The 13,926-nt window shown below is 41.6% G+C and overlaps 1 protein-coding gene across 2 annotated transcripts in view; it reads left to right on the top strand.

Annotated features, from left to right (window-relative positions):
* The window catches only part of FSIP1 (fibrous sheath interacting protein 1), an 84,135-nt gene that overhangs the window by 67,466 nt on the left and 2,743 nt on the right, over positions 1 to 13,926 (top strand). The window contains exons 12-13 of one of the 2 annotated variants that reach the window (XM_080997002.1): positions 3,742 to 4,249; positions 6,146 to 6,204. In XM_080997002.1, the coding sequence (XP_080853128.1) occupies positions 3,742 to 4,249; positions 6,146 to 6,180 (543 nt within the window). In that variant the 3' untranslated portion in view covers positions 6,181 to 6,204. Of the gene's footprint in view, positions 1 to 3,741; positions 4,250 to 6,145; positions 6,382 to 13,926 lie in introns of those variants that run through there. The other variant, XM_080997001.1, reaches the window with a different exon arrangement.

Here is a 13,926-nt window from a genome sequence, read left to right as displayed (position 1 = left end):
GGGGTGCAAGGGGAGCCGTGAAATCAAGTCCCACCGGTTTTAATGGCAGGATGAAGCATGTGCTTATATCTCCCCCATTGAAAGCAAAAGTGCTTGACTTTGGCAGGATCATGCCCCTTATTTGGCCTGCTGTAAGAATCCATCTTACAACGCAGGTGGCGCTGTGGGTTAAACCACAGAGCCTAGGGCTTGCTGATCAGAAGGTCGGCGTTTCGAATCCCTGCGACGGGGTAAGCTCCCGTTGCTCGGTCCCTGCTCCTGCCAACCTAGCAGTTCGAAAGCACGTCCAAGTGCAAGTAGATAAATAGGTACCACTCCAGCGGGAAGGTAAACGGAGTTTCCGTGTGCTGCTCTGGTTCGCCAGAAGCGGCTTAGTCATGCTGGCCACATGACCCGGAAGCTGTACGCCAGCTCCCTTGGCCAATAAAGCGAGATGAGCGCCGCAACCCCAGAGTCGGCCACGACTGGACCTAATGGTCAGGGGTCCCTTTACCTTTACCTAAGAATCCATCACCTCAGTAACAATATTGATGCTACAGCAGGTACATTATTTAAGCAGGTCCTTAGCATCCCTTAAACCCTTGAACATTAGGATAGCTACAATACATTTCTACTATCAAGTGTTTAAAATGAAAAAAAGAGAGATTCCCTCACAAACGTAACTCAATCTTTTAATTATTTGTCCAAATGTCAGCCAGTGTGCTGATTGCCTCAGCTGATTTACTTCTTGACAAGAAATATTTGTATAAGGACGCCAGCAAGAAATATGAGAAGAAAGGAAAGCCCTTAGGGAAGTTTGAAGAGTTCTTTTATGGCTAAATCTACTGAATAAACATTTGTAGCTGGACACAGAAGAGAAAAATCCACACACTATACTTTGGAAAATTACATACGAAACGTAAGCACATTTGCTTGGAGTAAGGATGGATATGGTAACTTAAATTGGTGATGGACTCTATTGCCACTACACTCTTGCAAAACTGGAATTTTATTTTTTATTGGAAAAGTGAACAAATGATGGGAAGAACTAGTAACTTAAAGCCATTCCACTTGGCGCTACTAGAAGGAATTCACAGGTACTTGGCAGTACAATATTTTCATGAAAGGGAAATATATTGTTAAATTTTTGCCCATCCAAAGGTTTTGAAAGGCCTTCACTCTCAAAAGTGGCAACCCTAGATGTACAGTAATTTATTGTATTATTTTCATAATAAAACACGAGGTCAGTGTTTATACTGGTATTTCAAGAAGTGAAATACTTCTGTATATTATGGAGTAGTGGCTTTTTTGTTTGTTTGTTTAACATATTTATTGACCAAATAATAATAAAAAATTATTATTATTATTATTATTTATACATACATACCCCGCCCATCTGGCTCGGTTTCCCCAGCCACTCTGGGCGGCTCCCAACAGATTAAAAACAGAATAAAACATCAAACATTAAAAACTTCCCTAAGCAGGGCTGCCTTCAGATGCCTTTTAAAAGTCAGGTAATTGTTTATTTTCTTGACGTCTGATGGGAGGGCATTCCACAGGGCGGGTGCCACTACCGAGAAGGCCCTCTGCTCTCTTTAAGAGCAGTCGTTATTTCTGTGGGAGTTTTCTGTTGATCCATAAGTTAATTGGTCAAATGTATACTAAAATGTGTCCATCACTTACTGAGAGCATGGCCCAACTTAAAGTTAAAACTCAATTTCAGTGTGATAGTTCACTATGTGCATAAATGTCTTCCATTGAAGACAAGGGAATTAAAACGTTTGGCTGGATGGTGTCCCTTTTGGCTTGCCGTAAGAATTAGTTACAAATCTGTAAAACTCAGACTGCTGCTTCTTAGCGCTGGCAAGAGGGAATATCTGATTGGCGCATGAAATATGTATTTCCTCCTTTTGGTATCTTAGTCAGAAACAGGACCTTTTCTGCGTGATGCCTGACTTGTGGAATGTCCTAAATGGGTACATCTGTCAGACTCCATATCTTCTGGTGTTTAAGCAGGTACTTCAAACCCACCTATTTGCCTGTATTATTGTTATTAATTAATTTTTTTAAAAAGCTTTACATCTGACAACAAATTCAAGTTGCAGGCTGATCCCAAAACAATGATTAAATTAACCATCTGTAAATTGACCAGCCATTGGGTTTTGATCATTGCTATGTTGGAATGTTTAGTTGATTTATTGATGCTGTAAGACTTCGTGGATATGAATTAAAGCCTTTATTCCTTTCTAAGCCAGATTGTTAGCCACTTTGAATATAAAGAATAAAGTGAGTATCTAGGCAGATAAAGGCACGGCCAATAGATCTACCATAGCTTTAATAATCTCTTCAGTAGACCATATGAAAGGGTGACTGAAGCTGTGGTTGGGCTTCCGGATGCCTTCTGCCTCACAAAGTCACATTATTGTCCCCTATATTTTCCACAACATATAGAGCGCAACAGGCTGAATGGTAACGTTTGTAACAAATTTTTTACTGGTTACTTCCTAACATAAAAATCAAGTGCAGGATGTACACCATCCTTAAGCAAGGTATATAACCTATTTAATTAAAACCAATGCAGATATATTTCTTCCTTTTTATACATTCTTGTTTGATTTCATATATTACACAGTCCTCGAATGTGATGAAGGAAAGGTCCACGGAATGTCATGGACGATACAGCTGATGAGGTTGGCTCAGGCAGCTGGGTTGGGCAGAACAAGGTTTCCGGATGTTTCCTTGTTTCACATTCAAGGACTGTGTAATATATCAATTCAAACAAGACAGTATTAAGAAAGGAAGAACTATATCTGCATTGGATTTAATTAAATAGGTTATATACGGTACCTTGCTTAAGGATAGTATATGGTGTTCATCCTGGACTTGATTTGTATGTTAGGAAGTAACCCATAAAAAAATTGTTACAAACATTACCATTCAGCCTGTTGCGCTCTATATGTTGTGACTATTGCATCTGCGTAACAAGGTATTGTATTTGTTTTGACCCTATATTTTCCACTCACATATGCAGGCATCTCTGCATTGGCCATTCTTACAATGTTCAGCATTCATATTAGGATCTTTGCACAAACATGCAATCCTTCACAACCACATTTGGAAACTAGGAAGGAGCTACATACTACAAGTGCACAGGGTCAGCCATTTCTGCTACCATGACTTTCCTTTTTCAACGTTGCAGTTGCTGGAAATGGCTGCGGTGGCCCCTTTGTAAGTAGCAGCATAAAAAATTGACCTCACTTCATGTGGCCATGTACCCAAGTGTATGATTGGGTGAATAGCAGCTTACACTGCCACTGCTCTCACTAGGCCTCTAAAATGTCACTTAAGGACTATTGTGAGTGCTGCAGTGTGGTGGGCTAGGAAACATTGACTCCATTGTGGCTAAGGTATTAATGCTGTTACAATTAGACCAGTCATGTCCTCACACAATCAATAGGACATTTGTGTCTAATTCTGTGACCGGTTGCTTCCCAAAAGCTCTTCAGCTCAGGCTGGTAGCAAGTTGCTGCAGGTATTATTATTTGTTTAATCCACAGGTGGGAGGTGTATTTCCAGTTATAGATCATATTAAAACATTCTTGGTTCATTGTCTGGTACTTTTCCTTCATTCTGGAGCCTGGTTTATGCTCTTTGGCATCAGAGATCAATGCTTCATTATTTCTGTGTGTCGTCAAGCTGTTTTATGAAGGCATTATTTATAGTTATATTTTGACAGGGAGAATTTTTCCCTTGTTTTTCCAGCCAGATGTACTACCTTGTCTCTCAGAAGAGCAGCTTAATGCCCTTCTGGAAGAATGTATGCAAACCCCAAGAAGAGAAAACAGTCTTACCTTGCCAAAATCTCAGGGATCCTTTCTTGAACGAACAAGTCTCTGTTGCAACACAGCTAAAGACATCATTCCATCAGATGATGCCCAAAGTGTGGAAAAGCTGGCAAACCCAGAAATGATGGATGCTCAAGATAATGATACATGTTCAAAGGAAATGATGGAAACCTCTGACTGTAATCTCAGCAGAGCACTGGATGAATCTCACCTGTTAGAGAAAAAAGAAAATGAGAATCAAGAAAGCCAAGAGGAGGAGATTGTGCATGCCAGTAGCTCTGAGGACTACTTCATGTCAATAGCCCTTAGCACAGAGAGGCTGAAAAAACCTTCTTTTCTTGATGAACCTTTTTATTGTGTCAGCACGAACAATGAGCCATCCACAGATGTCAACATTCCTAGCATACCATTGAAAACCAGAGGAGGTGAGGTTCTTAATAAACTGTTGGAATAGGCTTTTTATTGTGATTTTAAAAACCCAAGCAGGTTCTCATCGAAGGTATGCACTAATGTATTATGATTATACTGGTAGGGCAAAAAAGCCCTTTCATAAGGCACAAAACGATGCCAGAAATAACACAAAATTTCAAAATGTTTTCTGACATTCTTGAACTGACATAAATAGCTGTGAGATTAGTTCTCAGGAAAAGCACTAAAAATAATGATTGATTATGTCAGCTGGCAATAAAGTTGGATATACACAGATGAATTATCTCTTTAATAATATGTAAACCTGTTTCTTTTGTTCATTGTGTTGATAAAATGTGTAAAAGGTTGCGGAAAAGGTCAACTGACTGCATTTTTTAAAAAAGGAACTGGTAGCATTGCTCAATAATAATGCAGAGGTGATGGATATTTCTAGTTAGAGATCATTTTAAAATTTTATTGGTTTAGTGTCTGGAAGTTTTCCTGTGTTGCCCAATAATATTAACAAAGAGTGGGAATACATTTTCTCTCTATTCTGAGCATACCACTGTAATGCACAGGAGTCCTTAGAAGTCAATTAATGTGTATAAATTGGCCAGGCTTCTCTTTAGTTGTGGCAAAGTGTTCTGAGTACTCATCAGTCATTTTGACTTTTCTAACAGAAGCCTCTGCTGCTGAATGACACTTGAATGAAGAATGCATTTAAATGTATTTTGTTGTTGAGTCTTTTTAACTTTATGTACTACCTTGAACTATCCAGGCAAAGAAAAGTAGAATAAATGCAAGACATAGAATTCTCTCAAGATTTTGGCAAAGCCCCTATAAAGCAACAGGCAGATTAGATGCTACAGTAAATATGTGGTTACTGCCAAAAAAATAATAATATCAGTGTCTAGCACCCCTTTTGCTCCCTAATGTCTCTAGTACATCTAGGGTTGGTGTTGGACCAGCATGACCAATGGTCAGGGATGATGAGAGGATGACTGAAACATCTCCTGTGCTATGGTTATTCATATAGCAGCAGTTGACTTTCCCAAGTTAGAATATGGCTGAGCAAGGATTTCCTAGGTCAAACTCCAGTATTCTATCAAATGAAACATTTACTTGGGATACAACAATATTTCTTAGCTAGACATGCCAAATTTTCATAATGTAGTATCTTTGTACCCATCTAGTGGCCATCATGATTAAATGTTTGGGATTTGCCATTTTTAGTAGACTGTAAGGAATTATGTGACAGCGACCCAGACATACAAGCTAGAAAGCAGATGAATTTTGCATAATATATGGTATGGAATAAGTGGGTGGAGATAAGTTTTTCTTCCTTTCTCTTAATACTTGAACTTGGGGCCATCCAAGGAAGCTGACTGTTGGAATATTCAGGATAGGCAAAGGAAAGCACTTCTTCACACAGTGCATAGTTAAATTATTTGCTTCTCCAGGCAGTAGTGATGATCACTTGGATAGCTTTAAAAGAAGATCAGGCCAACAAGGCTTTCAACTAGCCACAATGTTCTACCACCTCTTTTGGAGGCAGGATGCCTTTGGACACCTGTTGCTTGGAATCCCAAAGTGTGCTCTGATCTTGTTTCCTGGTTTCCCACTGGCATCTGGTTGGCAAATACTCTAGGCCAGGAATAGTCGATGCAATGTCCTCAAGGTGTTGAACTCAAACTTCCATCAGTATAGCCAGTGTTCTCAGTGTTCAGGGATGATGGGAGTCGTATTCCATCAACATTGGGAGGGCACCATATTGATTACCCGTGGCCTAGTCTGTGGCCAGCAATGCCCAGAGTGGGCTGATGGCAGCCATAACATCCAGCTGCTTTTTTCATTTATACTTCTGAATACTGTAGGCCTTTCAATAAGCCAAGAATGGTTTTATTTCTGTACAGATGAACTGAAAGATGAAGACGTGACTGAAGAGTAATATGCTGCCACCTTCACTGCATTGGTAAAGTCTATTTCGTTGGTTATTGATTTACTTAGTTAAGATCATTTCAGAAATCATCCAGATCTGAGCCATAAAAGCTTATTATTCTGTGAAAATGTTTTTCCCATAGTAAATGCTTTTTGTCTTACTTTCCTGTGGCAATTGGACTTCTAAATAAAAAATTCTCTGTTTACTTGATTTCTGGAAACAGCATCAATAACTTGCATGCATGTTAATGTTTTTTTTTAAAAAAAAAATATATCCCAAAGATGTGGTTTTAGGTTCCTTTACCTGATTTCTAATTATGAAATCTAGGGGGGCCACTAGGGGGCGCACTGGAAGATGGCCGACAATACCATCTCTCCGACCCACACGGGGTAATTAAGAGGCTGTTATGGGAGTAGGCAGCCTCCCTTGTTGCCCCAAGTAAATGGGGAACACTGCCCTTGCCTGCTGTGCCCATAAATCACCCCCTAATTCGAAAGAAGGGGGTGAGGGCCCTAGGCAGAATGCCCCCGTTTGGACATCGGCTCTCCTGGACGCTGTCTCTGATCGCGCACTAGTTGCAGCAATTTGGAATAATTAATTACAAAAGAAGCAAATGCACATATTTCAAGTGAAGAAGGGGAGTGAAGTCTGCTAATTTAAGTGACCTCTGCAAAAGAAGACGACGGGCTGGAGAAACAGGAATATTTTACGATGAAGATACACCAAAGGTGGGGTATGTTGACAACGGGGCTGAATGGGGGGGACGGACCTTTTTTACTTTCCTTCTATGTGATTTACAAGAACCCCTCCTCATTAGAACCGTCGGTTGAACTGACCCAAGCAGGATGATTAAGGTCTGTGTGGAGATAAACTTTAACCAAAAGTATGCTTTATGGAGACCGAGAAGCAATAAGAGCTTTTGGGAATGGCGCAGCAATTAATTCGGAGTCGCCATCTTGCCAAAGGATTTATAGCCGGGAGGAAGAACGGATTTGTTTTCAGACTGCATTCCTAGTGAATCTCCTCAGAGGTTTTGAGAAAGGAGGCAGATTGGTGAAGATTAATGACGCTAAGACTGTTTTGATGTATGGAAGTGATGTTATATGGAAAACGTCTGGATATGGCTACTGGATAAAAAAAATAATATCCACGCAGGATTACAAACTGTTCTAACCAGCTTGCGGAGACTATCAGAGGTCACAAAGAGAAAGGAAAAATATATGAAAATAACAACAAGAGATGTGGAAAAATAATAAGAAAGGACTGGATAGTACTGTGAACATCATAAGGTTAGATTTGTGGACATTAAAACAGCAGTAAGAAGCAAGAAGTTGATTGGATCCCTTCGGAACTTGAAATATGGGTACCCCCAACAAAAATTTAAAATTCGGCTGTGTAATTTGGAATTTATGTAATTTGGTTTGATTTGATGTGATTGGTCGGTTAATAAAAAATTATTCTAAAAAAAAAAAAAGATTTCTAATTATGAAATCTTGAAGAGTCTTAGGAAATAAACTACATGGCACTGTATGCCTAGGTTCTCACGATGCATTCAGTATAGCAACAGCTTTTATGTAACTGAGACATAAGTCCGCATTCCTTACAGTGAGCCATATTTAAATATCAACAGAATAAGTCTTTGGCAGAATCATCTAAACAGGAGGCATGCAGAGAATGGGATGCTCAAACGTACCTCTGTTTTCTGTTTGAAACTTGATTCCCAGCTACTTACGTATATGAATCTGGACATGTTCATTCTTGTGTGTTATGTGATGATGATTTATAAAAAAATCTGAGCAGGGAAGAACTGCAAAATGCTACCATTAGTTTTATGTTTGCTTTTGTGGTTTGTTTATTTATTTATTACTTTTAAAACATCTACAGTGACTAGTCTCTGTGCAAAACTACACCACCACCACAAAGGCACGGGCCCTGTCCACAGGTTTATCATCAAAGATTAGCTCTAGTCATGCATTAGCATAGTGTTAATGTACAGGCAGCTGTTCAAAACTGTGGACAGGGAGTCATATTAAATTGCACATTGTAACATACATTTTGTTAGAAGTAAAAAAATAGTCTGCTACTCAGACGCACATTCCATTTATCCTGACACCAATAACGCATGTGTGAAAGCCTGTTAGTCTGGCAAATCTTGTAGGGAATTGCTCTGTCCTTTCAGCATTGAGTAAAAAAGAAGATAGGGATTTATTTAGCATTCATTACCGTAATCATTACAGTGGTACCTCGTGTTACATACGCTTCAGGTTACATATGCTTCAAGTTACAGACTCCGCTAACCCAGAAATAGTGCTTCAGGTTAAGAATTTTGCTTCAGGATAAGAACAGAAATTGTGCTCCAGTGGTGCGGCGGCAGCAGGAGGCCCCATTAGCTAAAGTGGTGCTTCAGGTTAAGAACAGTTTCAGGTTAAGAATGGACCTCCGGAACGAATTAAGTACTTAACCCGAGGTGCCACTGTACTAATCATCCATACTGCATTGTTCAACAATAATTAGAAACCCGAGCCCCCTGCCTGTAGGTTTACAATCCGCAAATTACAAACAAGGGAGTAAAGGGGAGAATATGAGCAAGCAGTTGTTGAATAGCAATAGGATTATAATAGATTGTGCCTTGTCCTCAAAGGCGATCGTGCGGGAAGAGCACAGTGGGTCTACTATGAAGGGTATTTGCACTGAAATATCTTGCTGATCAGTGCCTCCGCCTGCAGCTGAGTGGGCATTGCCTTGGAAGGAACCACCTAGTGGCAAGATGTCCCTGATAAAAGAGGAGCAGTAGTGCTGCCGTGCCATGGCTGTAGCCATTTGCTCTGGAGATTGGAGAGTCTGGCTGTACATGCTTCTAATATGCAGGCAAGCCACTCCCATGGCACGTCTTTCTAAACATTGACCCTTGCTGTGGGTTTTCCAACTGAAGTTGTGGCATTTGACCACCACTAATGATTAAGGCAACTGAGGTTTAATTTTAAGAATGGATTTATGTATTGGTGAGGGGTGGGCGGCCTTAAGTCTCTCTGCTTAACAAACGAGGTTGGCATAAGGAACGCAACCCAAGTGGAGAGATGCCAGGTGAAGGAGCTGATATAACAGGCATCGGGCACAAGTGCAAAGGAGCAGGTTTAAACCTGTTGGTACAGGATGTCCCAAGAGCAGGGATTGGTTCTGGCAGATCAGCAGAAGCGCACGTGGCAATCTGACTAAGTAAAAGAGCAAGAAGCAGACACCAACTTGTCTTGTTTTAGTAATAGAAACAGAAGCCTGGCAGGCAGGCAAGCAGCAGAGCGGGCTGCAGAAGCTGCTATGCAGAACTGATGTCTGTTTAAACAGTGGCAACTGTAAATCCAGAAGTGGCCAAATACTATTGGTTGAACAGATTGATTCTGTTTAGATGACAGTGGAGGCTAGAGCTCAGTTGCATCTGGTACAATCTCTTAGCACACAGTGTGCAGTAACCACGTGCCGCTCAGGCCCTGCTGCAGCCTGATCAACATGGGGGCAGAGCCTAGAAGCTTGCCATGGTTTCTAGTAATGTGGGCACCTTTGTAGCTGTCTAATCCTGCCAAACTTCCTCTTTCTCTGGTGGTCTTTTATATCCTTTTTAGCTGTAATAGGATTATGTGCAGCATAGGCTTTTCTTTCACTGTCCCATTTTTGAGCATCTGCAAAGCTGCTAAGCCAGCCAAAATAAACACGTTCCTTAAATCACAAATCACTGCATGCCAATATTCATTTGCCTTGATATTACACCTGGTTAGACAAGACAACTTTGCTGTGGTTAGATAACTCTACCATACAGTGACATTACTGTCAGAAGTTCTGACTGTAGCTACAAGAGGCTGCCACAAAGCAACATCTTATTGACCCAGTTTTGGATTCCTCAATGTTAGGGTTAGCACTCGGCTGCTGCAACAAGTGAAGCAGGTATCACTATATACCCTTTCAATACGTCCCCCTCTTCTTCTACCCATACCTGTTCAGATGTCTTTGCATTGTCATATAATCCCTTCTTTGATGAATTTTACCACTTACTTATGACATGATCATACTTACTAAGGACCTAAAATTCAGCATCTAGGACCTCAGCAAGGACAACTGATGTTCAGAATTATAGGTAAAGGTAAAGGGTAAAGGGACCCCTGACAGTTAAGTCCAGTTGCGAACGACTCTGGGGTTGCGGCACCCATCTTGCTTTACTGGCCGAGGGAGCCGATGTTTGTCCGCAGACAGTTTTTCCGGGTCATGTGGCCAGCATGACTAAGCCGCTTCTGGCAAAACCAGAGTAGCACATGGAAACACTGTTTTTTGACCGTGAAAAGTTAAAGTGTGGCTTAAATTTGTGACCTTACAAAAATTGGCTTTTACGATATTGCTGCTGAAACAGACATACAGTAAAACGGAATGAGTGTGAGTGCCTGCAAAATTTTAAGGGAGCGGCTTATATTCGGGTATTGTCTTTTCTTCTTTGAATTTTAAAGGTGCAGCTTATATTCGGGTGCGGCTTATATTTGGGCCACTACGGTAATTGCTAATGATTTTTCTTTTATGGTACAAGCACACTCTCTGTGCAGGCCAACTTATAGGCAGCAGGGGCATTCACTCTGAAGCAATCTCTTGTGTCTGTTGGTCCAAATTCTGAGCAATTACGCCCAGGACGGCAGTTTCTTTCCCATTATCCCTGTAAGGAGGGTAGTCTTCCCATCACCCTCACAATTTTCCTAATTTCCTTTATCACACTTTTCAAAAGCACACAGAAGCCATTCTAGAGCGAGACACAAAATCAGATTTCTCAAGTGTGCTCTGCTTTCAACTCTTCTGCACTTTTCTTTTTTCTTTGTCTATTCAGCTGCCGTGTCTCATGTAGGAGTGATCAAGTCCTCCGGAAATGAATAGGCAAATTTGATTGTTGTCTCCCCAGTGAGTTTGCACATTTTTAATGCTGACCAAAAGTGAGAGGGTTCAGTTTCCCTCCTGAGAAATGTCTCTTCATGCTTTTATGAGAAAAACCACATGTTCTGAGTAAAATCCCCACCCCTTCCCTCTCACTTTCTGTTCCTGTACTTCCCTGAAGCACCTTGCTCTCTGTTGCATATTTCTTGTTCTGATTTCTCTGGCTGCTTCCTCAGTCTGCTTTGGCTGTTTCAGGCATGGTATGCTGGCCAAAGGTGTCCGCCTCCTGCAGGATAACGCCCCGGTTCACAACTTGCATGTTGCTCAAACAGAAGCACGGTCCTGTGGCTATGAAATCCTTTCTCATACCCATTATTCTCCCAACCTTGCACCATCGGACTTCCGCCTCTGTTCTGATCATGCTGTTTTTCCTTCTGCTTACAGCATGGGGGCATGGTCTCCACTGGGCAACATTTGCCCTTAATCTAACTTTCTTAACTTTGTAGCGTTATACAGGCAGTGACCTGACCATTTTAGGCTCATCTAGTTGACATGTGAACTCCAATGCCCAGGTCCTTTTTGACCCAGTAGAGGGCAGAATAGGGGCAGGGTACTGGGAACAGAAGCTCCTGCGAAATGGTCCCTGCCTATAATATGTTTGAAACACTTTGCAGACGATCACCTCTAACAGCCATAATTGTTCTTGAAACGACTCTGCCTTCCACATGCAAATGTCCCCTGCAGACCACATTAGACCTCATTCTTATTTTGACCGAGTTGCCTGGAATATCCTATAGCCTCTCTGGCAATGTCTGTTTTCCACTGTCCCTGATATAGGCCCCAAGATGAGGGCAAAAAACGTAGTTGGATAACATTGGGTCAAACCATGATACTGACTGGCTCTGCTTGCACCACAATGGTGGTCCTCTTAGCACACAAGGCACGGTAACCATGCACCTCTTGTTCTTGGTCCCAGGGTGGTCAACAGAGAGGCAGGGCATTGAAATTTGCTAGGGTGAATGTGCCATGGGTGTATTGCTGGATATGCACGTGTGCAAAATTGCTAAGCATGTAGAAATAAACAAAAGGATTTAAGGACTCAAGTTGGACCTGCTGGTTTAGGCCAATGGCCTATCTAGTCTATCATCCTGTTCTCCTATGACCCCTACTGTGATCCGAAGGTCTCGCGCCTAGTCGGTCACCACCAGGTCATATTAAACTCAAAAATCCCAGATGCTGCAACCTTTCTTCACATTGCTTACATCAGAAGAGAGCTTTACAACAACAGCACTTTTTATATGTAAGACGTTACTCATAAATGCCATATGTTTTGTCTAACCGCAGAAGCCTGCCACAAGGCAACATCTTCCCATTAATCCAGATCAGTGCCTCAAGTTCCTGTTTTCTTGTCTTGTTCTAGGCCGTGGGAGGAAGCAGCTTAGCATGTCAAGCACATTTCATTATTTCCCTTTTCTTCACTTTTGCCTCCTTTACTGCCCATAACCTGTTACTCTTGTAAGCACATGAGGCCACTGTCACACCAAACTTTAAAACATGGGATTACTTGCTGCAGAGAAATAGTAGCCAACCTGGGCAAAAGGTATTCAATCTGAGTTCAATCCAGCCCTCTGGACATACAGTCAAGTAATTGGGTAATAGTCTCAATCTTGAAATCATCATCACCACCACCACCACCACCACCACACCTTTTTCCCTGATGGGAACTCGAGCTGTCTGACAGCTAAAATGGAAACAGCTAAAAACATAGAAAAAGAGCGATCATTAAAGAAAATTAAATATTAATAGAATATATATGTGATATTAAAACATACAGAGCATTAGAAAACGATAAAACTTCAAACATTAAAAACTTCCCTAAACAGGGCTGCCTTCATATGTTTTCTAAAAGTCAGGTAATTGTTTCTTTCCTTGACATCTGATGGGAGGGCATTCCACAGAGCCCTCTGCATGGTTCCTTGTAACCTCACTTTTTGCAGTGAGGGAACCGCCAGAAGGCCCTCGGTGCTGGACCTCTGTGTCCGGGCTGAACGATGGGGGTGGAGACACTCCTTCAGGTATACTGGGCCGATGCAGAAGACCCTGGGTTACGTTCACTGCATCCCAGGTAGGCCTGGGAGAGACTCTGTGTCTGAATGCCTGGAAAGCCACTGTCGGTCAGTGTAGACAGTACTGAGCTTGATTGACCTGTGGTCTGACTCACTCTAAGGGAGCATCCTGTGTTCCTACTATGTGCTACAAGATGGCTTTGGCTGTAGACCAATCTGAATTGCACAATGTATAATGGTATTTCTTGGTAGCTCTGTGCATCACAGTTTGGATTTGGCAGGAAAGACTGTGAGAGATAGATGCGCAGCCCCATCCTGTGCAGATATTTATTCAAAAGTACGTCACGCCACGTTCAATGGGAATCACTCACTAATAAGCAAGCTTGAGATTGCAGCCTCAGAGAAGGCTCCCATTTTTAGGGGACCAATCGTATGACACCAAAAGATTCAACTGCTTGTCTTTTTCATGTCAAACATTTTTATTCAGGGGAAACAAATAGAGGATTAGAGGATTTCCAGTTGATTTTTGGTAGATGATGTTGAGCTTTTGTATAAGGATTATAGCTGAGTACTTCTTAATATTGAGAAATGTGAGGGGATGTACTTTTAACAAAAGGGAATTGTGTGGCTAATTTCTAGTAAGAACGCCTAAGCCCTGCCTAATAAACTCTGGGCTTTGCAAGCCTGTGTTTGCATATGCACGTTGGGCGATCTACGCACAGGTTATGCTTGTGCATGGCCTGATATTTGTTCCTGCTGAAGCTTCAGGAAGCTTTTGGCAAGCTCA

Source organism: Podarcis pityusensis (genome assembly GCF_964106645.2).
Source record: "Podarcis pityusensis genome assembly, chromosome: 1".
Taxonomy (NCBI): Eukaryota; Metazoa; Chordata; class Lepidosauria; order Squamata; family Lacertidae; genus Podarcis; species Podarcis pityusensis.
The sequence above is the reverse complement of the archived record's forward strand: the minus strand, read 5'-3'. Positions and strand labels throughout refer to the sequence as shown.